Source organism: Oxyura jamaicensis, chromosome 5 (assembly GCF_011077185.1).
Source record: "Oxyura jamaicensis isolate SHBP4307 breed ruddy duck chromosome 5, BPBGC_Ojam_1.0, whole genome shotgun sequence".
Lineage (NCBI taxonomy): Eukaryota > Metazoa > Chordata > Aves > Anseriformes > Anatidae > Oxyura > Oxyura jamaicensis.
In genome coordinates this window covers 13,084,017-13,107,479 of record NC_048897.1, presented here as the reverse complement: position 1 = coordinate 13,107,479, position 23,463 = coordinate 13,084,017, and the positions used below count along the sequence as shown (strand labels likewise).

Here is a 23,463-nt window from a genome sequence, read left to right as displayed (position 1 = left end):
CATTGCTTATCCAAATGATTTTTTTTGGATCTCTGCCTTCAGTTGGTTGCTTTTCTACTTCATCCAAGTCTCAGGAAAGTGAATCACTGACTCCCAGTAAAACTATGAAAAATAAGTAATTTCCTCATGTTAAGTATGTTTAAATGCTGAACATGACTGGGTGCCTCAGTTCATGTTTCTAAATGTTCAGCATAACTTCCCTGTTTTTCCAGGTAACTGTGACCTGCTTTGGTGATAGCTACCAAAAAAACATGAGACAAACAGAATTTCTAGACAAATGAAGTTCCAAGTGGAAGAACTGGATGACAATCAGACTTAGTGAAGAGTGCTGTTAAAAGAACATGACTAACATTGGCAACCTCAGGGACATAATGAAGAGTTTCCTCACGCAGAAATGAATGCTAACTTTGGAGAACCAAATGCTTGAGACAATGTTCTGACAGATGCTAACAAATTCAGTTAAGCTGAACTTTCCACAAATAAGCAGGTACTTTGGGCGTTATTTATTAATGTCCAGTTTTAGACAAGAGTACTTTAACTTTCAAAAACAGCAAGTTTAGCAAACACAGCAGTAGTCATCCATGATATATATAGTACTAAAGAAATTGTACATATCCTGAGAAAAACAGTTCTGTGGAAGTTCTGCAAAAATTGGATATCCAAAATTTATACAAAATTCAGCTACAGTTCTCCAGACATTCCCCTCCACCTCCCCCAAAACATAAGGGACAAAAGCACCCCTCACACCTGAAGGATGATAAAATAGTATTTGTTTTGTATTTATGAACACTACTGTGAAACCAAGAACCAGAATAAAATTACAAGCAAATAACAGTTCTCTATTCCATGCAAGTTTTCTTAAGTTAGGGGTAAATAAAACATAGGGTATCACAATGCTAGTAAAACAAAGTATTAACTCAACTACTCATTCAGTATGAAGAATAATTAATGAAGCTTCTTAGAACTCATTAAGTAAATACAACCAAAAATCACTTCTGAATTAATTTCTCTGCATTGCTTTCTTTACTTTCAATGGTGCCTCTCCTCCATATCAGAAATTGTAAGTTAAAAAGGGACAATGCAAGGTCTCAAACATAACACAATAGCAACCACGTCTTGTTTCCTCTCACTACATCACTCTCACCACTCCATGCTCTTTCAACAAAAAGACAGTTAAGAAGACCAGGTAGGACAAAGGCAATGACAATTACTACAAACACTCCACAACAAAAATCCTATTAAGAGACATGAATTCAATGTAACAGAAAACAAGTTTTTGAAAATAAAAAATAAACTATAGGATGAGAATTTGGCTAAAACACACTAACATTTTTAATTAATTAGATTATACACCATCAAAAAAGGTTTGTTAATACTTCATTTTATTAGTAACTTTTTAAGTCATCTGCCCTCTTTTAAAGAGAAAAATTAAAAATCAGAATGTATCAATCAGATCACTTATATCACTTATCTCTTTATCAGCAGGGAAAGAAGGCCTGCTTGGAACAATGTACTTCATGCAACCTGAGGGTTTTTTAGACAAGCTTGAAATTGAATAAATATAATAAGTGTTTTAAATATACAGCTGCAGAAAATAAGGCTTTTGTATTTGTATATACTTGTTTTTATTTATGCTTGTGTTCAAAACCATGACTACCATTTTACTGTTACCTAAATAGTCCTTAAATTGTAATGTATTTTAGGATGTGACGAACACACATACACACGTTATCCTTTGTGCTATCAAAGTATTTCATTCATATTATAAGGTGACTTTCTTTTCATTCCATCTCGATGTGTTTAGCAAGAGCCCACAACATGAGATGCAAGCAAATGAACAGACTTCAGCTCTGACACATTAGAAAGATAGACAGTTGGAAGCGCAGAAGTTATTCATGCTTTACAGATGCCACAAAGATTTCTGCTTTTTGAACCCATCACCACATTACATATTAAATCTCAAGCAGCACAACTGGGAAACCCAGTGCCAGAACTAGACTCTGTAATTCTGAAGTGGTAACATCTAGAAAGGAAAACTAAGGAAAGAGAATGCAAACAACTAGCATGTGACACTTAACAGTTAATTTGAAACTTCAAAATACTTCATTTTTAATCAACATTTCAAGTAGATTCATTCTTAGTAGCATCTCTAATATTTCCAATTTTGCTATTTCACCAAGTATAAAACTTCCAAATATTCAAAAAATTATTTTTTTTTAATTCATTGTTTTAAATATATATAGGTATATAAATGTATACTATATAAAATATATACACAAGTATATATACACAGCTAGTTCAGCAAATCAATTTTGTAAGTACAAAATTAAAAGTGACTGGGATTTTCTGGACCTATGTGTGGTGGTTTTACCATGCTAGGCAGCTGAACACCACAACTGCTCTCTCACTCCCCCTCCTCAGATGAGGAGGGGAAGAAGTAAAGGAAAGAACAACTCACGGGTTGACATAAGGATAATTTAATTACAGAGAAAAAATATATATTAAGGAAATATTATTAATTAAACAATTTAACTAAAGGGAAAAAAGGGAAAAAGGGGAAGAAGGAGAGGGAAAGGGAATAACAAAACAAAACAAGTAAAGGCTATGTGGAAGTGCAGAGGAAAGAAATTACTCTCTACTTCCCACAAATGAGCGATGCTTGACCACGTCCTTGAAGCAGGGCCTCAACGCACGTAGCTGGTGTTCGGGAGGAGGACCCTCTTCTTCCTTTTTCCACCTTTTATTGCTGAGTGTGACATCATATGGTATGGAATATCCCTTTGGTTGGTTTAGGTCAGCTGCCCTGGTGATGTTTCTTTCTCACTTTTTTTGCCCACCCCCTAGGAGGGTTAGAGAGAGTCCTGATGCTGTGCCAGCACTTCTCAGCAGCAGACACAACACTGGTGTGATACCACTGCTATTCTAGCTACAAGTGCAGAGCACAGCACTGTATGGGCCGCTGCAGGGAAAGTTATCATCCCAGCCAGACCCAGTACACTATGAAATCTGAATATTTGGAATTAGTTTGGATTGGTTTTAATCTGCTGTGTTAAAATAATTCCCATTATAAGGAAAATAAAGAGCAAAACAATAAGATGATGACAAAAACAAAAAAAAAAAAAAAAGAAAAAAACTCCCAAACCACAGGAGAAAAACCTTTTATAAAAGCCTAACTAATAATGCCATATATAATTATCCTTTATATATAAAATTTAAAACAAATAGTTTTAAATCCGGAAAATTTGATAAATCAGAAAATAACTCATACTTAACTGGGACAACAAATTACGTGCAAAAATCTCAAATACAGAATACCTACTCACGTTAAAACACACAAAAATAAACAAACACAAGCAAAAAGAAAATTCTACATACTGTTGGAATTTTATATCAGGTAGAGGTGGGGGAAATATTTCAACTATTTTTTGCCTCATAGTATCAGGTTTTGTATATGTATTTCCATAGATACCTAAGAATTTTAATAAAGATTACACCTTTTTTCAAGCTAACCATTATTTTTGATTAATCTCTAGCAATAGTACATTTGACAAATTTATTTTCCAACCATGCTATAAGCCTATCTCCTTTTTCCTCTTTGCTAAGACTTATAAAGAGGATATATAACAATATAACTATTTTCATATGTATAATTTACATATACATTTATGAGGATTTTTTCCTATATTAATTTTAAATCAAAGTAATTACCAAACATATCTCAAACAAGCTTTTACGTGCAAGATCAGAACTAATTTTAATCCAACATTCCCAATAATTTCAAGTATAATTTCAAGTATAACGCCCACAAGAAGTTTCACTGGATAAACATCGGAATAATAACTAATAAATGTTATTCTTCCCCAGTTTGGCCACCTTCCTTCTCCACTTGGTATTGTCCTACAATATACCCTTCCTTTCAATGATTGCCACTTAAGCATATGAAATCCTATAATGTTATAGTTAACATACATGTGTATATACCATGTATTGAGCTGTACGTACTAATATCTTCATTCACATTAGTCCAAATTTCACTCTGCTGCTTAACTCTAAGTTGAATTTAGCTCATCATATTCCGTAAGATCTGGTGTTACTTCACCTAGAAGGGTAGAAACCATTTGGCACTTCTGCCCTGAGTCCTGTGATATTGGAAATAAAACCATGCACAAACAGGAATTTGATGAAAATGTTTAACAGGGTTGTTATCTATTCTTCCTTTCCTCTGTTACTTAAAAATAATGTTAGGTAAGATTCCTACATGAAGCAGCAGAGAGAAGTCAGGCACCATCATGACCCTCCACAGCAATGAGACACTACATAATCTTTCAGTGCCACCTCTAACTAGGAACAGTGTCTTTGGATATTTTTATGGAAGTGTATATATGTGTGTGTAATATATACACACACACACCCACAACATGCATACTTTTTCTTGAGTATCATATTTGCCCTAACTTTCCAAAAGGCATTTTCCTGTGAACACATCACAAAAAGTAGAACTGTTCCTCTTTTGTTTTTAAGTTACTAGTACCAGCACTAGTAATAACCAAAAGGAAAAGCACAATTTTGGAGTTTTAATTCATCAACTGCATCTGCAATTTATTTATTTTAAATATAACCTCCCAGATCCCCTAAGAAACATAGATTTGAAGGTATAATTCCTTGCTTAATCATTCAGGGCTTAAGTTAACTGTAATTCTTTACATTCTGACCTAAATTAGGCTTTTCTTTAATTTTCACTGCTTATAAATGAGAGTTCATGACCTACAACGTGTAACACACTAAAATTATCTTAATAAATTGTTTCTGAAATAGATGTTTTTCATGTTTAGAATCAAAACTGTAACTGTATCTAGTTCTTTCAAAGATAGGTAAGAAGTCCTTCAAAACTAGGAGAGAAAAACGAAAGGAAAGAAGCAATAAAGTTTAAAAATATATAGTACTACAATTCAGAAGAGTACAGATGCTCGTTTTAGTATAGAAGTGGGGATCAGCTTACTTTTCGAAAATCAACTCTGTTTAGTACTTTCCAAGAGAATAACATTCACTGAACAAATATACATACAAGTAAGAAAATTAGAGCATAAGCTGCCCACCACTTTCAATAGGGTAAAACAACTCTGACTAACTGCTTTATTCTGGGAAGTAAACTGTAAGTTGTTGCATTATTTAAAAGTAGTCCTTCCCCATATCAGTAGGAAGATGTGTTGTTATTTTAATGAAATTGTGAGCTTTAGGTTTGCATGTTTTAAAATGCCTTCTCTTAACTACAGCTAAAAAGATTTTAAATTATGGCAAGATTAGGTGACAGTCACAAAACAACTTTACCACCTTGGTAATTACTTTTCCTGATTGTTGATTAAAAATTGAAAATTAACATAAAGGGTTGAAAACATCTGCTGTAGATATGTATAGTAACTGGAAAGTCTTTATTAATTTTGTAGATTCTTTTAAAAAAGGCAAAAGACACCTAAATTCTTTTTATTCAGTCTCTGAGAGAGAAATTTTCAGACATTTCTTTGGTAAGCAAAGACACTTTGGAGCTTTTCTCATTTCTCCATTGAGGAGCTTGGCAGGATCACCTCAGTTGGGGGCAGGTAGAGTGCGCAAAAAGGACTACAATTATGAGATTTCATGGTTTCACCTGGAAGGACAGCAGAAGACTGACTACGTAATCCACGAGGTCTTTTCCACACCTACATTCTAATTACTCACCAGGATCACCTTCCCAAAAGCCCTCTCGGTTCCCTCATATACTATGTTGCTTTCAAGCATGAAACCCAGAAGAACCCCAGGAATGACCTATGTAAGGTAACAGGGATAATGGCCTAACCACCACCCAGTGGTATAAACTCAGTTAATTTCTGTAATTTTTAACAGTGTCTGCCAGTGTACCAAGACAAAATTGAGTCAAGTTTCGTTTCCTTCCCCCACATACACGCACACATTTTTAGGAAGGCAAAGGCTTAACACAACACTGGAAGGTTAATTAATAATCCCCATTGAGGGCTCACTCTGGCTGACACGTAAACCCAAACAGACACGATTTCCTCCCACCCCCACCCCCCATTTTTAGGTAGGAAAGGCTTTACACAACACTGAAAGGTTAATAATGCCCATTGTGGGCTCACCCTGGCTGAGAGGTAAACACACACAGCCCCTCTCATTCCCTCCACACCAGGGTAGAGGAAGAAAATAGGAAGAGCAAAAGCAACAAAAATCATGGGTAAAGGTAAGAGTTTGACAAGCAAACAAAAAGAGATGGAATCAAAAACAAAACAGTAGAACAAACAAGCAAACAGCAAAACAAGTGATGCAGAAGCAATAACTCACCACCTCCCAGAATCAGCCACACGACTCACCAAGCAAAAAATGGTAACCTAAAAATTATTCTCCCCTCTGTTTTATTGCTGAGCATGACAACACACAGCACAGAGTAACTCTTGGTCAGTTCAGGTCACCTGCCTGGCTGTGTGTCCTCCCAGCTTCTTATGCACCTACTTGCTGCATGGGACAAGGTTAGAGAAGGCCTTGATGCTATGAAAAACCCATTCATCAACAAGTGGAAGTCATTGTTATCAACACTGCTTTGGTCACAAATCTAAAACATTGCACCTTGTGAGCTGGTATGAAGAAAATTAACTCCATCCCAGCCAGACCCACTACATCCCTAGCAGAACTTACAGCTGGAGCTCCCTTCAGCAAATTTATACTCAAGTCTTGCTTTCCTCCCTTGAGTTTTGTCATGTGTGAGGGGTGATTTTTATGTAGCTGGTGTGAAAAAGACAGATTTTTTAACAACTGCTCACAACTCTCAAGTGCTTAGGGTTGACAATTTTGCCTTTTTGGTTTTTGTTTTTCTCCCCAAGACAAAAAAAATGCCTGAGAAAAACACGCTGTATGGAAAAGCAACAGACCTCCTTTCTCCATTATAGACATTTTATTAGAGCAAACTTTCTGACATTAGCTGTATCAGTATTTAAAAAGTTTCATAATTTTCAATTAATTAGAAAATTGTAGTAGTCAAAGATTCCGCTAAAAATGCAGAAACTTACAGCTAGCTACCTTTTAAGCTATCAGAAGCATTTTTTTTTTTGCAAAGAAAAAGGTCTGCCATCATTACCTACAGGTTCATGAGAGGGAATCAGTATAACAGAATTAACAGCTTTCAGCTGTAAAATTACTAATTCCAGTAATACAGTACATTAAACATGCCATTTGAGATATATGCCAACTTAAACTACCACATATGGCATATCTGTCTAATTATCACAGTTTGTGTTTTCATATACAGAGCTGTTCTAGTTTTTAAACAATTTGTTGAAATGCACCATTTTATCTGAAAACAGAAAATGCTATCTTTTATAATACTGGTAGGTTAATACTGTATTTTTAACCACAGGTTAAAAAAAAAAGCATCAGAATAAGTCTCTAATGCTTTAGTACTGCTTATAACTTTTCTTTATTAGTAACATTAATAGTAACAGTAAGTTTCTCAAAGTTAGTATTTTAAGTTTTTATTTTTCAAGTTTTTTTAATCACCTAGTGACACTAAGTCTTAATGGACAATGGACAAATAAAATTAGTTATTTTCCCAGTTTTGCATATAATTAAAAGAATATCATGAAGTACCATGTGTGCAGACATCAATTGCGGTGAAGACAGACTTCACTTGTGTTTGTTCTTCATGTGCAATTTGACCTCACTCAATTGTTATTGCAGAATCATACATTCTAATTGCAGTTCAATACAAATCATGCCCTAAATATTTGATTTCAGATTCCCCAGCTGGTGCTTGGTGTCACTTCAGCTGTTCAGAGGGATTTTTTTAAATGTTTCTTTGTTTAAGTAAGCAAAGAGCTCACATATAATTACCATGAAACATTACATAATCTTAATTTCTCCTTCTGCAGCTCGTAAACAACACCAGGTATTTTTACAGTATAACATCAAAATGCATATAGAAATGAAAAGTTAACCTTTTAGTAGCCAAATAACTATGCAATCAGTACAAATAGTTTTCATTTTTTATTCAGGAGTACAAAGCATAAGTAAATATTCTGCATCAACATATCAATTGCATTTTCCACCATGTCCTTCAGTTCTCAAACAATTTAGATTTTTTTTGGTAATTTACTTTAAATAAAATCAGACAATATCTGTATATACTTGCAAATATAGTGTCTCATTCTCAAATCACAGATGAGATTATACATACAAGAGAACATACAAGAGCTTAAGAACCACCTCCCTGTTTTTTTCTCTAGCCTTTAAATGAGCATTCACTCATTGAGTTTGCAATTACTTCTACCAAAGATTTCTATTGGGCACAAAATTAAACATGCAAAACAATTGCATTTATATTAATTATAAATGCATTTTATACACATTTATTATTGAATAATAAATAACAATCTCCTCCCTGATAAAAAGTCCAAACAATCCTCTTAAAAATTGAGACAAAGTATTTTATGTAATCATAAAGGAAAACAGGACAATTTGATTTCAGGATAATTATTTTAAGTTAAAATTCAGTATTTCCTCAGAATTTATTTTTAGCAAGTTTACCAGTGCCTTTTAACACGTCAGATGAAATCCCTCCCACTAACTGTTTAGATAATTTCTGTTAATCAGTCAAGCTCCATACTTTAAGAATTTTGACTTCCACCTTTCAAAATTAACGATAAGACAAGTATGTTGAAACAGAAGTGTAATGCTTCTAACAGAAGAAATTTGCAAATGGAAAGAGATCCTAGAAAACGTTTTTTTTTTTTTTTTTTTTTTTTTTTAGAGTTTGTAACTCATTATGGATTAGATCTCAGGTTTCTCTTCTAAATTAGGTCTTTCAGCAAGTGTAGCACACATTAACAGAAAGCCAGTATTTTCCTACAAGGAATTACTGAAAGGACTGAACAGATTCACAAATATATTAAAAAGCCAGCATACATATATAAGGACACAATTATTCTTTTAAGATTAAAAAAAAAGTAACCTGCTTTAAGCAAAGCCAAAGAATAAGACAACTATAAAAAGTTTTCATGTTAAATTGCATATTTTTATGATTTGTCCTCCTTCTGGCATTAAAAGGTTGCATTTATGCATTAAAAATTGAAAAGAACTTTTAAAACAATGCAACTTGATTGCAAAGAGTCAATCAACTTAAGGAAAGGATATAAAACTTATCCCAGAAGTTCAGAACGCATGTATTGGCAAGTTCATACTGATAACCTGTATTAAACATCATTATAAAAAACTGAATATAGCTGAAAATATACCATGAGGTGTCTTCTACAATCCTCAAAGAAATGAGTTATGTTGGTATTCATCATTTACTCAACTACATTAAAATTGAATGTCGCACGAAAGGCATCTCTAAACTGTGATTCAAATTGCTCTGTCCAGCTGAGGTAAGTTCAATATAAATCATTTGCAAGGCTACAAAATGGTGAGATCATTCCTTGTTAGACAAAAGGAAGCAGAAATGCTAACTTCCATAGATGAGTACCAGAAAAAAAAAAAAAAAATCCTTTGCTAGAAAAATTAAAAACACTGAGAAATAGTCTTTCATCAAAGGATCTAAATTGCCTCAGATTTTTCTGAAGAACCATATACATGTTTTATTATACTATTTTTAGTATACACTACTATCACCTATCCCTGTGTGAAAACAGACCAAAATGGAGCAACATAGACGGGATAATTATTCTGCCTTGTGTAAACTCAGTACTTACCTGAATTTGATGCTTGTAAAGAGAAACTGCTAGTAATTTTATTGCATTTGTGTCTCCACTCACTTTCCTGGAAGGCAGTAGCAAATGGAAAGAAATTCTCAATTTCTCCCGTTATGCTTGAGAGACAAAAAAAAAATGTTTTCTTTTTGCTGGAAGTAATAGAACATCATCTGTTGAAAGATGCAAGAACCATATCTCACTACTGTACTCATCTGCACAGATAAAGAGCTTGGACACCTTTAAGAAATACATAACTTCAGAGAAATATTTGATCTCAAGCAACAAAATTGAAAACAATTACTCAGATTTTGACAAGAAGTCAACCTAACAAAAAAAAGGAAGTTTTACTTACCACACAATCTGAATTCATTGGACTGAGAGTGGTGGATATAGTTTACTGGCAAAATTTCCACACAGAATGTCAAGTATAAAAGTAGAGTTTAAAAAAGAAAAGGCATCTTAAGCTGCTTAGGAAACAAATTGCAAGTTTTCCAGTGCTTAGAACTTGCTAAATTACAACTTTGAGGTTTCAGAAGTCAAAGGTTTGTAGAGGGAAAACTTGAAGTTCTAAAGAGTAACTTGCAGATTAAAATTTTAAACTAAATATTTGATGAGCATAAGCATGGTATTTTTTGATTAAATATACCTTTCAAAGTATCTGTAGCACTTATAAAATGGCCTGTCCAGCAAGATTCCTTAATTTCCCCCATGGAAAGGGCATGGAAGAGGCATCCCATACCCTGAAGTAGATGACACCAGTCATTTTTACCCAGAAAAGCCATCTATCTATTCCAAAACTCAATATGAAAACCATCTTTTGGTTATGAGCAAGACAAAAAAAATTCAGGAAGTGGTAATCCTCTTAGAATGCAGAATTTAAATGATATGTGAAAACCGCTACATCCTGAATGGACTGACACAATGGAACTTGCAAATAAAACTTAAAAAATGATACAATATGGAAAGATAAAGTCTACCCTAACATCTTCAAGTATCTTGGCCTTTCTGTCTACATAGAGACTTACCTAAGAGGATTCCAGAATACCTATTGATCTGAAAACACACAGTATTTCACACACCAAGATCATTTCACATGAAATGTCATCATTCTCTTTTGGTTTGCTAATGAACTGTATTGCAATTCAGTAAATACTAACAGCATTTTTTTCCTCTAAATTAGCATTCCAACGTTATACACTTTTCTAATATACACTTTTCTAATCTACTGAAATAGGTCATACCACAAATATGAAATTTCTATTAGTTCCTGAAGTACTTTTAGTTTTGAGCACACGAGTGTGGACTTCCTATCAAATGGTCATATCCAGCCTCTCTGCCCCTCCCAGGTAAGCATACTTTACAACATGAAAATCTCATCACGCAAAACCAGTGCTACTAGTACATACTAAAAGACGCAACTCCCTTTATATGCTTTTTTAGCTTTCAAAGCTTTGCTTTCTCTTCGACAGAGAAAAACATCCAAGTTAAGACATTGAGTTAAGAGAGCATTATGCTCACATATCCTAATCTCCTATGTAACATTTCACAGAATAAATCCCTGCATTATCTCAGGAGCTTGTTTAACTACATGCATATTTTTAGGAAAATGTCATTAAAATTTTAATTGTGTTTTTAACATCATAACTCTTAGTAATTTATTGTCATTACTTCTGCAAGTTTATACTGGGAGAAACAAAGGCTGGCCATTCCAGTAAAAAAGCCAAATACTTAAATAATAGTGATAAATTTAATGATCTTCAGACAGCCAATATAAAGCTGCCAAAATGTACAAGAGGAAACTTCTTTACAAAAGAAAATCTACAAAAACAATTTTGCACAACATGAAATTCAGCAAGTGCCTGGACTGTCCAACACTGAAAGCATAGCAGACATTTATGCACCACACTAGCAAGCTAAAAAGACGTACAAAAACTAAACAATGGATTTGTTTTTCTAATTTTGAGCATATGTATATGTGTTGGAGAAGGGAAAAAAATAAGGTACTTATTTTTATAAAACCAGATGACTAAGTTCTGTGCCCTTTTCATGTCTGCACCCTCAAAATCAGATGGTTCTAAGCTACCAAAGTATGAAGGACAGAATGAGAACTACTTCTAAACATCAAACCAACATGTTTGTAAACAGTAAATACTACTGAAAACACGATCCACTGGATAATACAGAAAAAAAATAATCAAGAAAGTTACCTGAAATAAAAATAAGAATTTACTAGGCATGAATAGAATATTTAATTCAAACACTGGCCTTGCAACCATTACCAACTGTGTCTGTAAAACTAAAATTTATCAAACACTTGCATAGCCTGAAGATTTTTTGTATTTAGATGGTATGGGAAACACAAGGGAGGACAAATACAGCTGCACATTTAATTTTCAAAAACATCCCCTGACTAAAGCTCTTAGGCTAGCACTTGGCTATCAGAAGCTACCCTGTTTCCTTACAAGTTATTCAGGAAAAGACATGATGAACTCAAGTAAAATGAAGAGCTGTGGGCCAGGCAAGGTAAATGCCTTTTACATAAGCTTTCCTATCAAACCTTAAGTTTGCTCAATTATCACACAAAATTGTCCTAGCTTTTTTTCTGACTGAGATCAATTTGATATAAAAAACTTTTTTTAATTTAATGCATCACATTGGCAATTACTACAACAGCTAGCCATAGATATAGATCCATACAGAACTAGAATGCAACTGATGAAGTTTTATACTATATATTTTATTACTGTTAAAAGCAGTGCAAATACTAGATGAGCACTTGGCATTATCACCAACCTAAACAAAAATTTGTATTCCTGAAAAAAAGTAAATTTAATAGTTCCTTTTTTATTGATTAATTCAATAGGCTAGTATTTATATGCTTGAAGAAGAGTAATCCCAACAAAAACTAGCAGATTTAAAGCATGCTACACCTCACAGTAAAAGACTCAGAAGTTAGGAAGTGATACAATCATAAGGAGTTTCTGGGAAATCCAATTTTTATTTTAGATTGTCAGAGCTGCCAAGTGTCCATCTAGTACAGTAAGTAGAAGACATACAATGAAGTGTGCATACACATGCAGGACAGAAAATAAACCCCAAAGATGTTCTGTATCTATCACTTACTGCAATAAATCATTTTTATAAAACTTTACGGCACCCCGTAGCAGCACTCTGTTGCAAACCCTTGAAAACCTGCACTGACAAAATGCCGGAAGAGCCTCTTGTGTTCCACAGAAATTCTCTTCAAAGCCAGGACAAACAAACTGCTGAAAAGCCACCTTTTTTTTTTTTTTTTTTTTTCTTTTGCCTTCCTCAGGAAAAGCAGTGGTTACAAACATTAACATACTAACTCCAGCTCAATACCGCTGCTAAAAGAGTATCCACTGGAACACCTGAACTGCTGCTACTATACACTATCCTGCCTACACTCAAGAAACACCAGATTACAGACAGGAACAAAATGTAAACCTCAGCTAGATCAAGCTCCAATCTGGCATATGGCCCAACTGGTCTTTCCTCCCCCTTCCATACCATGATGTAAATTCACTGCCTAACTCTTTGGGAACGCAATCTGGTATAGTTTATGCATATGCATACTGGACACTCAATGAAGCCAACTAAATGGACGTCTGCCACTTTGTACTTGGCTAATGCATCACTCTATATAAATATTTTCAGTAATTTTGACTTGAGAGAGACTCCATAGATCTATATCCAGTTAAATATTTGTGATTTTTCACATATAGTTTGAAAAATTAGACCTTAGAATAATTTAGGAAAATGATAAATTGCTGCTGCCTCCGATTATTTGGTTCTCTACAGAGAATATTTTTTCCCTATATTGCCAATGAAGACTCTTTAAAAAGAACTAAAGTCACTACTTCAAAATAAAACAAAATACATGTACATACAAATCTTCCAAGAATTTTGGAGGTGTGCACTATGGTTCTTGATTCAAGCAAACAGGTGTCACTCTATGAAGTGGGGGAAAAGAGTACAAATGTGTGAAGCTCTTTATGTGGGAAATTACAAGAGAGTTAAATGGCACTGAGCAAGGCACAAAAAGTGCTTTTAAAATAGAAACAAGGGAACATGCAGAGAACCTCAGTATCTAATTTAATGATTGAGAATGCAAAGGCTCCAACTTGTGAAACATTAGCAGCAGCCATGAATTTCACTGTAGTTCTGTATAACAAGTAATCTTACCTGAGTGATTCTCAAAAAAATGTCAACACATCGATTGTATTTTTCATCTGATCCTGTCAATGCTGAGATGACAGGCCCTGCAGGATGCAGTAAGAGATCAATGATGGAAAAACAGGTGTTTAGTCTTTTCACAATCAAAACCTACAAGACGAGGCAAATACGAAATTTTGTCTGAGATTCATGCTTCTTTAAATCTAACAAACACTGATGTTACATAATCAGTTTCATCCACATATACTGACAACTATCTGTCCTCCTCACTTAAAAGGGACTAAGACAACTGACCCCAAGGTCATTCATATTACCACTATGTAACTTTGAACCCTGTCTCTAATAGCACTTGAAGGAATAGTGTATCTGGTCACACAGCTGGTTACTTACATCAGTTACTTCATACATCAATCTGTGTTCCCTGGCCTTTCACGAAGGAGGCTTAATTTTGCCCATCGATCACAGAGAGTACTTAAACCTTACATGAAACTTATTGCAATTCAGATGTCAAGACAAGAACTGCGTAACGGTATTGCTCATAACCAGCCCAAGTGAAGAGTGACAAATTCATGTTCAGAAGTCACAATGGCATCCTAGCATTGTATAGTTGGGATCTGACTTCCACGGACATATTTCCAAATACTGCCTTAAACTGACATTTCAATCACACCAGTTAAGTGCCTCCAAATGAATGTTAATGCTTGGCTATAATCAACAAGAACAGAACGTTTGATACTAAGTAAACTCCAATCAGATGCAACCATAATTAGTTAACAAATACGTTATAGTGAAAACATGTCAATACGGGGGGATGGGTAGAATTTAGATAGCTGACATTTTATTATGCTTTAAAACCATTTAACATTTCTACTAAATACAGGGAAAATTTAAACACAAAGTATCCTGATGATCACTTCTCTTTCACTTACAATACAAGCTACATAGCTAATCCTTATAATCCCAATTTGGGATGCAGATACCTCCAAAATCGAAAGAAAAATAGGATGAAATAGAGTTCTTACACATCTGTAGTGTAACACTCTAGGCTAAACTCTGATTTGGTATTTCCTTTGGGGGATGGAACAACAGAATGGCCCTGAACACCAGGATAAATATAAGGAATCCGATAGTATCCTAAAGCCATGTCATGCAGGCAAGATAGTAGTTATTCTCTATAGTAAATTAACAGACTTGCACACGTACACATTCATTTATTCTGACTTCCAAATACCAAATTCCAATTTCACGTTTCCACACTGCTACAAATCCTCAAAAGCATCACAATACTGATCTTACCAATACTAGCAACTAGTATAGCCTACTACAAAGCGTACTACAGTACACAAGAAATTAATACCAGAGACAAATATAAAAGTGAAACAGAAGTAAAGGTAATTTGCCATTAAGCATTTAATTTTATTTACTCTCCTCCCATTCCATTTGCTTGAACACCACAGCTATTTTCATTTACAGACAATTGTATTTGTTGTCAGAATAAACAAATATTTTTGTAAGTACATTTTAACAGTGACATTTCACTAATATGTTTAACAGCTTCATTATTCCACAGATATCTGATATAGGAAAAACATATTACAGTTTTAAATTGAAGCACAATACAGATTTTAGGCTAGTATCAAACAAATCCAATTAGAAAACCGAAAGGCCTACCCAGAAACATGGCCATCAGCAAGACTCAAAACGAAGCTTTTCCATTTCTAGTACACGTTGCGCTTTATACCACGGCACTGCAGCCGCCAAGGGTCAGATTAATTAAGACCAAGAGCAGCTGCAGTGCAACGTGAGAAGCACGCTGCCACAGCCCTTGCCAGTCCAGCCCAATTACCTGCAGCATTCCAGCACCGGACAACTGACAACTACCACGCTCCTCACCAGGTCATTAACTCCCGCTGGCCAGCCGACAAACATTAAAAAACAAACTAACCTCTTTTTTAAGATGGACTGAAAAGCTGATTGCACCTGCTGCAGGATGCAATGACGAATCCCAGAGAGATGTTTGTCAGTCAAATCTGTACAGATGTTGCTTAACTTTATGCTAGAGCTGTATCCAAAGACGGAAATGAGACAGCAATCAGGCACAAGCCCTTCTCCCAAATCCCTCTATGCTCTATTTCTAATAGCTGGTCTGACAAATTTAGTAAATCCAAGGTCTCCTTTCCTAGCCAAAAAGCTACTGATCACTGATTAAATAAATTCCCTGGTCAGCTACAGAGGAAAGTATCTGGAGTTAACACTGTTGATTAATGAACTAATAATATCACGGCATTTGAGAAAGGTATTGATTGCTATAGGATACAGCCTCCAAGATTTTTTATTTTATTTTATTTTACTGTGTAAGGGACAAACAGAAAACAATTACAAGATTCAGACATTTCCTAATTATATTTTCTAAATATTAGCTCCAAGACTTATGCTCCAAACACATCCATTAAAACTTTGATCTGTCTACAAAACACCAAGTCTTGTACAGAAATTTAAAACTTTATGAAAAGGGGAAATTTTAAATTATTAGCTTTCACAGACTTCTGCTATTTTTCTTAATTCTTTTCCCCCCCAGAATTTACAAGCTCATAACATAGGTACACTTAAGGAATGCAGAATTTTCTGCTTTGCAGAAACCTCAATTTAATCAAGAATATGTAATGTCACTAGAAGCACATGCATCTACATATACGCTTTCTTACCTATTGAGAATCATTTTCTCAACTCCATTGAAGACTACAGTGAGAAAAACAAACACAGAAAAGCTGAACTTGATAGAAAATAGTATTTCCTTGTGACAACCACAGCTGTCCTTTACATTGCCAAACAAGTGCACATATAAGAAGTACCTTTTATTAAGGTTAACTAACCATTTCAAATCTATCGTTTTACAATCTTCTTACACTAGAGAAAGACACAGCACTTTCTTGCAAACCAAAAAGTGATTTGCCATGTAAAAGTTTAATCACTCAAACATAAATAGTGTAAAATTTCTACCTAAACTTTGCAAAATTTTTCTAAACCTGTCAAATGAGAAGCTGCTAAATTCACACTGGGGCAAATTAGATATGAAACAATCTCAAGATTAGATGAAGTTACGTAGTCAGTTTCAGCTTCCTTTTAAATGTAAAACATACTAAAGATCTGCAGTCTAACAAGCTAACTTTTTTATTCTGTTCCAGTAACTAGGCAACTGACAACTGTCCAACTGAGAATTATCTCTCCGAACAGCTGGCAATCAACACTTGGGTTTTTTCTGTTTTCTTTTTTTTTTCCCTAGTAGAAAGATCAGTAATTACAGCTCCTTTAGAGCTGTGTAGGTTTGTAAAGAATATACCTCTGAAATCTCTACTCATTATTTAGTCACCTCCCCAGTTCCTTTATCTCAGAAGTTGCTCATGTCAGTAAATGTTTAGGCCAGAATCTTAAAATCTTGCATTTACATTTATGAAGTCTCTATTTAGCCCACGTCAATATCTTGAAAAAATGAGAAATACCAAGAATAAAATTGGGATGCATTTACTGACGTATGATAACCACCTTCGAGGAACCATGACAACAGATTGCTAACTCCAATCTAGCTTTTAGCTGTCTTATTTCTCCTTTATTTTTTATTCTCCTCCATAGCTGAAAGATATTTCACTGACATTATTTTAAGTGTTGATTTTTAAAACTGATTCCTTTCACTACAAGACTTCAGATTATTTTCTGTAGTTAATGAACTGCCATACTAATTTATAAATAAAGAAAATAATGGTGAACCAAGCTTGATATATTATACCTTCCCCCTCCCTAACTGTTAAATAGGAGTAATGAAGCTAGAAAGTGAGCTTAATTATAAATTCCTCTGGTTAGTTGTATGTTTAATAAATTTGAAAGATTTTTTAGGAGTCAGAATAATATAATTTTCCAAAGGACACATGCATGAAGATTTGGTAGACAATCCCCCAGAATTCTTGAATGTTTCAAAAAAAAAAGAAAAAAAAAGCAGGCATTCAAACACAAAACATCTCAAATACAAGTCACTGTAAAAACATAACAGACAACAATTCATACACTCTCTACATGAGGCAGGGGAAGGAAACTGACCTTCTGTATTCTCCAAATATTTAGAGAATATTACTAATTAGAAATCTGTTACAAAAACACAGCTACTCTATTGTTAAAAGCAGTAAAACCTTATTCACATTTAATTATGTTTTTATTAATCTCTGCTCTTAATATGATCTAATTTAAGTACACATATGACTTCATATTCCAATAAATTAAAAAACACTGACCGAGCTCAAATTCACTCAAGCACCAAGTTCAGATCAGGCAAGATCCTGTTGCAAGATAAACAACGTGATGAGATGTAACAATTTTGTGCCCCTGTGTGTGAGTGAGAGACTTGGGGGGGAGCGCTGAGAGAGCGAGAGAGAAAGCAAGTGAGTGCACGCCAGCATTCGTAATGGAAAAAAAATACATATGTCCACAGTAGTTTTCAGTCCAGGGCTCACTACAGTTCAGAACGGAAGAACAGATAAAATAATGACAGCTTAATACAACAAAAATAGTAACTTCTATATTGTTCAAAATGCAACCATACATAAACATAGGACCACAGAAGGGCCACTTCATGAGTTCACTTTATCAATATTAAAGCAGAATGGCTGAGTCTGTATTTAAGTTTTGGGCCAGAACTTACTAGTGAATACACACACTATACTTCTCTGCAGAAGGAATTAACACCTATTATTTTATAAATAGGGTGTATTTTTGCCAGTCTAACTTCATTTCCACAAATATAGGGACAAGACTGAACAGAAAGGAATCAGGAATAATTTAAGAACAATACCCAAGCTTAAATTGCAGAAGTCTAAACAATTAGAAAAAGTCAGCTGGTAACCTGAAAAGAGAACAATAAGTTGTGTACTCCAAAAATAAAACTCTAGTGGACAGTAATGTATTTATGTAGTGTTTCCTATTTTGTGAACTAAAATGTTCAGTGAAAGGCTGATTTTTTTCCTTCAATGTCTTGTAATTAGAGCTGCCATATATAATTCTTCAGTAATTATGTCACCTTTTGATGCACAAAATTAATTCCAACAGAAATCAGTCTGCATACTGAAGTCCTATATCACAGAAAAAAGAAAGAACACTATTAGATCATAGGAACTACGCATGACTTCTGTATTACAACCAACTTCTTCCTTTCCAAACAGCAACTTACTCAGACTGTGCTAAAACTTTTTTTGGAAAAAGGAAAGTTTCACAGAAACTTCAGTGAGCGAACATTCCATAACGAAATGTACATTAATCGCATTTCTAGTCACATGCATAAATAGAACAGAGTACGCAACTTCTGTTATGAAACCAGAATAATTGGTTATGAAACTCTGTAAGAAACATAAACCGTATCTTTATATTAGCTATTGCACAAGGTTCATCATCCCTAATGCTGTACGAGCATGAGGGTCTGGAAGAAACCCAAAAGTGATCAGCTTAGGGAATGCCAGGACCTCCAAAAATTCCATGGGCTTGTGGTCAAACGCAAACAGAAAGACTAATAAGAGCTAGCCACAAGGGAGTCCATTTCTCAGACCTGCGCCACGCTTTAGCGGGTATCAGTCACAAACTTCTTTAAAACACTCATTTGCAATATGACAACATGGCTGCAAACTCAAAGCAGACTGTCTAAAGTCAAACTGGAAGTTCACTTGCACCTGTTACACTGACACTGAGCCTCACTGCCCGAGTTATTTACATTATTACTACTGCTGATTTTAAGAGAGAACATGTTTGTTGCAAACATTTTTACTCATGTCATTCTAGATCACTAATTTTTATTTTTCAAAGGTTCCTCTGCTACTACTACTGCTATATCTTTACAATTTTCTACACAAAGAAATATATAATTCTGATTTAATCAGAAAACAGAAGAAATATGCTAGAGTACTGAACAAAAGATCTAATCTTTGGAGCGTCCTTTCCAACAGAGTGTAAATAAACTGTAGTAAAATGAAAAGGCTTGTAATTTGGTATTTGGAATATTCTTCATAAACACCAATTTTCTGTAACATCCTTGCATATGTGATACCACCTCATGTATAATGCAGAAAATCTATTTCATTTTCATCTATTGACAGTGAATTTAATTCACTATTGCGGCTCTTTACGCAGATTATGTTATTAATTCTGCAATCAGGCTCTTTTGAACGCTTTTATTTCTTCCAAGAGTTTTCACAATCCTACATTGATTTTTTTCCACCCTACCGTACCTTTCAAAATAAAGGACCTTATTTACTAACTTTCTCAAAGGGGAAAGAAAAATAAAAAAAAACAAAACCTCAAAGACAGTTTATAAACTGTATCTTTCAACAGGAAAACCCACACGCATTACTTTAACCTTTGTCATGTGAGTATTAAAAACTGCATTCATTAAGGAGACATACAACAGGTGCATTAAAATTTCCATAACAAAAATCATCATTGTAAATAAACCACAATCTCTCTATTAATAAAAAATTATCCACTTCTGCCTGACACTAAAGTTAGAAGACAGGAAAAGCTAACCACTAACACATTAGTGTCACTAACACATTAGTGTTCTGTTTACGCCCATACCAACTACCTTCACTATTTTACAGGATTCAGTCAGTCATCTTGTTAAACTGGATCAAATGCAAAACAGCTCTCATTTTTCCAACAGAAAAGTCAGTAACATCTACTCAATTCTAAACCACCAGCAATTCTTCAAAATAAAATCAAAACACCAAAAAGAGAATTAGTTACTTTATTATTTTGCATCAATTTACAAGATCTCCTTTAGAACACAGTTCAATTACAAAATGCTTGTTTGTTTATCTTTAGGAAAAAAATATTACTTAATTGCAGAAGCTAAAATCTTGTGTATCATTATGTAAGACCCCCCGTTTAAAAATCTTAAAGGAGAATACTAAATCAGATACTGTTGTCATACACCAATATTAAAAACCTGTTTCTTGTGCATAAATACAGCTGATATGAAATACTTGTATCTTTATTTGTCCCAGGCATTTCACTTTTATAATAGAGTTTTCCTCCACCATCACAATAAACATAATACAAAGAATATCTAAAGAGCAGCACTTGTCCTCTTTCCTTCACTCCAGAGCCAGTGAACAAAGCAATGAGGCATAAAGAAGGTACATAATGGATTTAAAGTAAATGGCCCATTCTTTAAGAGGCGGCCTCTCAATTTTACTCATTCTAGCTTAATTGTCATTACAATGTCTGGAAACTTCAAACGAACAGTTATTTTTACACCAGCTGTTAAATTGGTTCCTTAAAGCTCGATTTTTTATTTTTTAACTAAAAAACCAACCAGAAAGTGCTTACGATTTTCTCTCAGAAACACTGCAAACATCTTTAAACGTATTTCAAGCAGTTCAATTACTAGATAGTACCCCTTTCATTTCATACACCAACTAAGACAGAACATTTATATTCACTGTTGCACTTCGAAGCATACTTCTTTGATAAATATTGCTTCCAGTAGCACTGGATGCTTAGTCGCCAACATTTGAAACACACTGACATGACATGTACATACATCATATTGGATTTAAAAATAAAGAACTGGCTAATTTTTGCACGTACCTGGGTAAAAATCTTTGGATTTAGACAGCTTGATGGTGGCCCCAGTCTCTTTCTGCAACTGAACAATTGTCTGTCCTCCCTTCCCAATTATAGATCCAGCAGCATAACTAGGTATGAGGACCTTTAGAAAATATTGGCCATCCTCTGAAAAATTGAGATATGCATGGTTAATACGGGTTAAAAACTTTGATCTCCCCTCCCCCCCTCCCCCCCAGACCCACAAATAAAATGTTACATCTTTAAACTCATCCAGTAATTCATGCATTTACATCTAACCAGTTGCGTCATTCTGCAAGACACGTTTGGACTATGCTTTTGACATTTTATAATACGTACATTTATTGTAAGCAAATTACAGAATCCATATATATTCCTTAATTCTGTAAAAGAATAAAATCAAAATTGTATTTCAAAGGTGGATTTTTTTTCAATTTTTCTGCTGGTAACCACAGCACACAGAAATGATTGGACCCCTTTTAAAAAAAATGAAGCCCTGCACAAAAACGTGCCTAGTGACAACTACAACCTTGCTTGAAAATACTGCAAAAGAAATGCCAAAATTAAGAAGGAATGAATTGTAAATTCTGATGGGCTATTTGTTTGTCATTAGCAAACACATGAGAATAGCAATTAGCTATTGCATGCATTCTTCTTAAGTGAGCAAAACGACTACTCTGCTACCAAATAACCCACCCAAAATGTGGGGTTTTATTCCAAGCATTTCAGCCACTGCCAAGAAAACAACTCAACATGGAGCGGATGGAATCACTTGCCTAAGTAATCCTGATGTATTCCTTTAGTACTTCTTAAGCGACAATGATCTCTTTTAAGCTCATTAATTAAAGGACATTAAGAAGAATTTTTCCCAAATGATCAAAAGCCTAAGTCACTTTTTACAAATACACTTAAAAGGTGACGAGACAATGCCAGTCCTCCATCCACCACTAGCGTTAAAGCACACAAACTGATCAGGAAAAATATATTCGGAATGAATGAAAAAAAAAATGAAAAGGATTCCCAGTCTGATTCAACAACTGAATCGGCCTTGGAATCATCAGTGCTACCATCCCAATTCTAAATCCAGTGACACTGAAGTCTGGGAAACCTTCTGCAACCAGTTGTGTAAAGTGTAGGAGAATAAGGGTTTGTTCATTCCCCAGACTTGGGTTCTCCCCAGTAATTATGAGCATGTCCCATTTCCTTTAATATCAAGATTTTTATCAGGAAATCTGGTCTACGGAGTTGTTGGGGTTTTTTTCCTAAGCACGAGGAACAATCCAAGTTCACCTCACTTTTCTTATTCACGACTAGGAGCGCCTGAAGCAGTGCCTGCGTGTGACAATAGTGCCCATCCATATTAACGTAGCCGGCCGCGCGATGCTCTGCGCACAGTTAGCCCGCTGCTCTTAGTATCGGGCAAGCGAATTCACCTCTGCCTCGGTGCATTGTTATGACGACTCCAGCGCAAAGGAAGGGAGGCGATGCCGGTCCCGTTATAACTCATCTCATCCGGGCAGGGCAGGATGCGAGCCGCCGAGCCCCCCGGCGGAGGAACGGCTCCCCCCCCTCCGCCAGCCAGCCCTCGCCCCCAGCCAGACAAACAAACGCCGCGCACACACACGCTGACAATAGCGGCGAGGCCGAGGAGGAGGAAAAACGCAGGGCAAGGCTGAAATTCAACTTGTGACCCGGAGGATGCGAAGGGAGGGAAGCGCGCCTGCCGTCTCCTTCCAACCCATGGCGAAAAGGGCGAGGGGGGCTGCGGGAGCCCCCTGCGCGCCCCCCTCCCCGCCGCGGGGTCACGGCTCCGCAGCCCCGGCGTGGATATTAAATAAAAAGCCCAGTAGATGCTGAAAACCGACGCCATTTTGATGAATGATAACATTAGAGAAATGGGAATGCTTGGGGGGGG

General features: G+C 35.2%; 1 protein-coding gene across 3 annotated transcripts in view; it reads right to left on the bottom strand.

The window, feature by feature from the left end:
• Nucleotides 1–23,463, bottom strand: part of NOVA1 (NOVA alternative splicing regulator 1) — a 146,337-nt gene that overhangs the window by 122,248 nt on the left and 626 nt on the right. For 2 of the 3 annotated variants that reach the window (XM_035328983.1, XM_035328982.1), the window contains exon 2: nucleotides 21,552–21,695. In XM_035328983.1, coding sequence (XP_035184874.1) covers nucleotides 21,552–21,695 — 144 coding nt within the window. Of the gene's footprint in view, nucleotides 1–21,551; nucleotides 21,696–23,463 lie in introns of those variants that run through there. The other variant, XM_035328984.1, reaches the window with a different exon arrangement.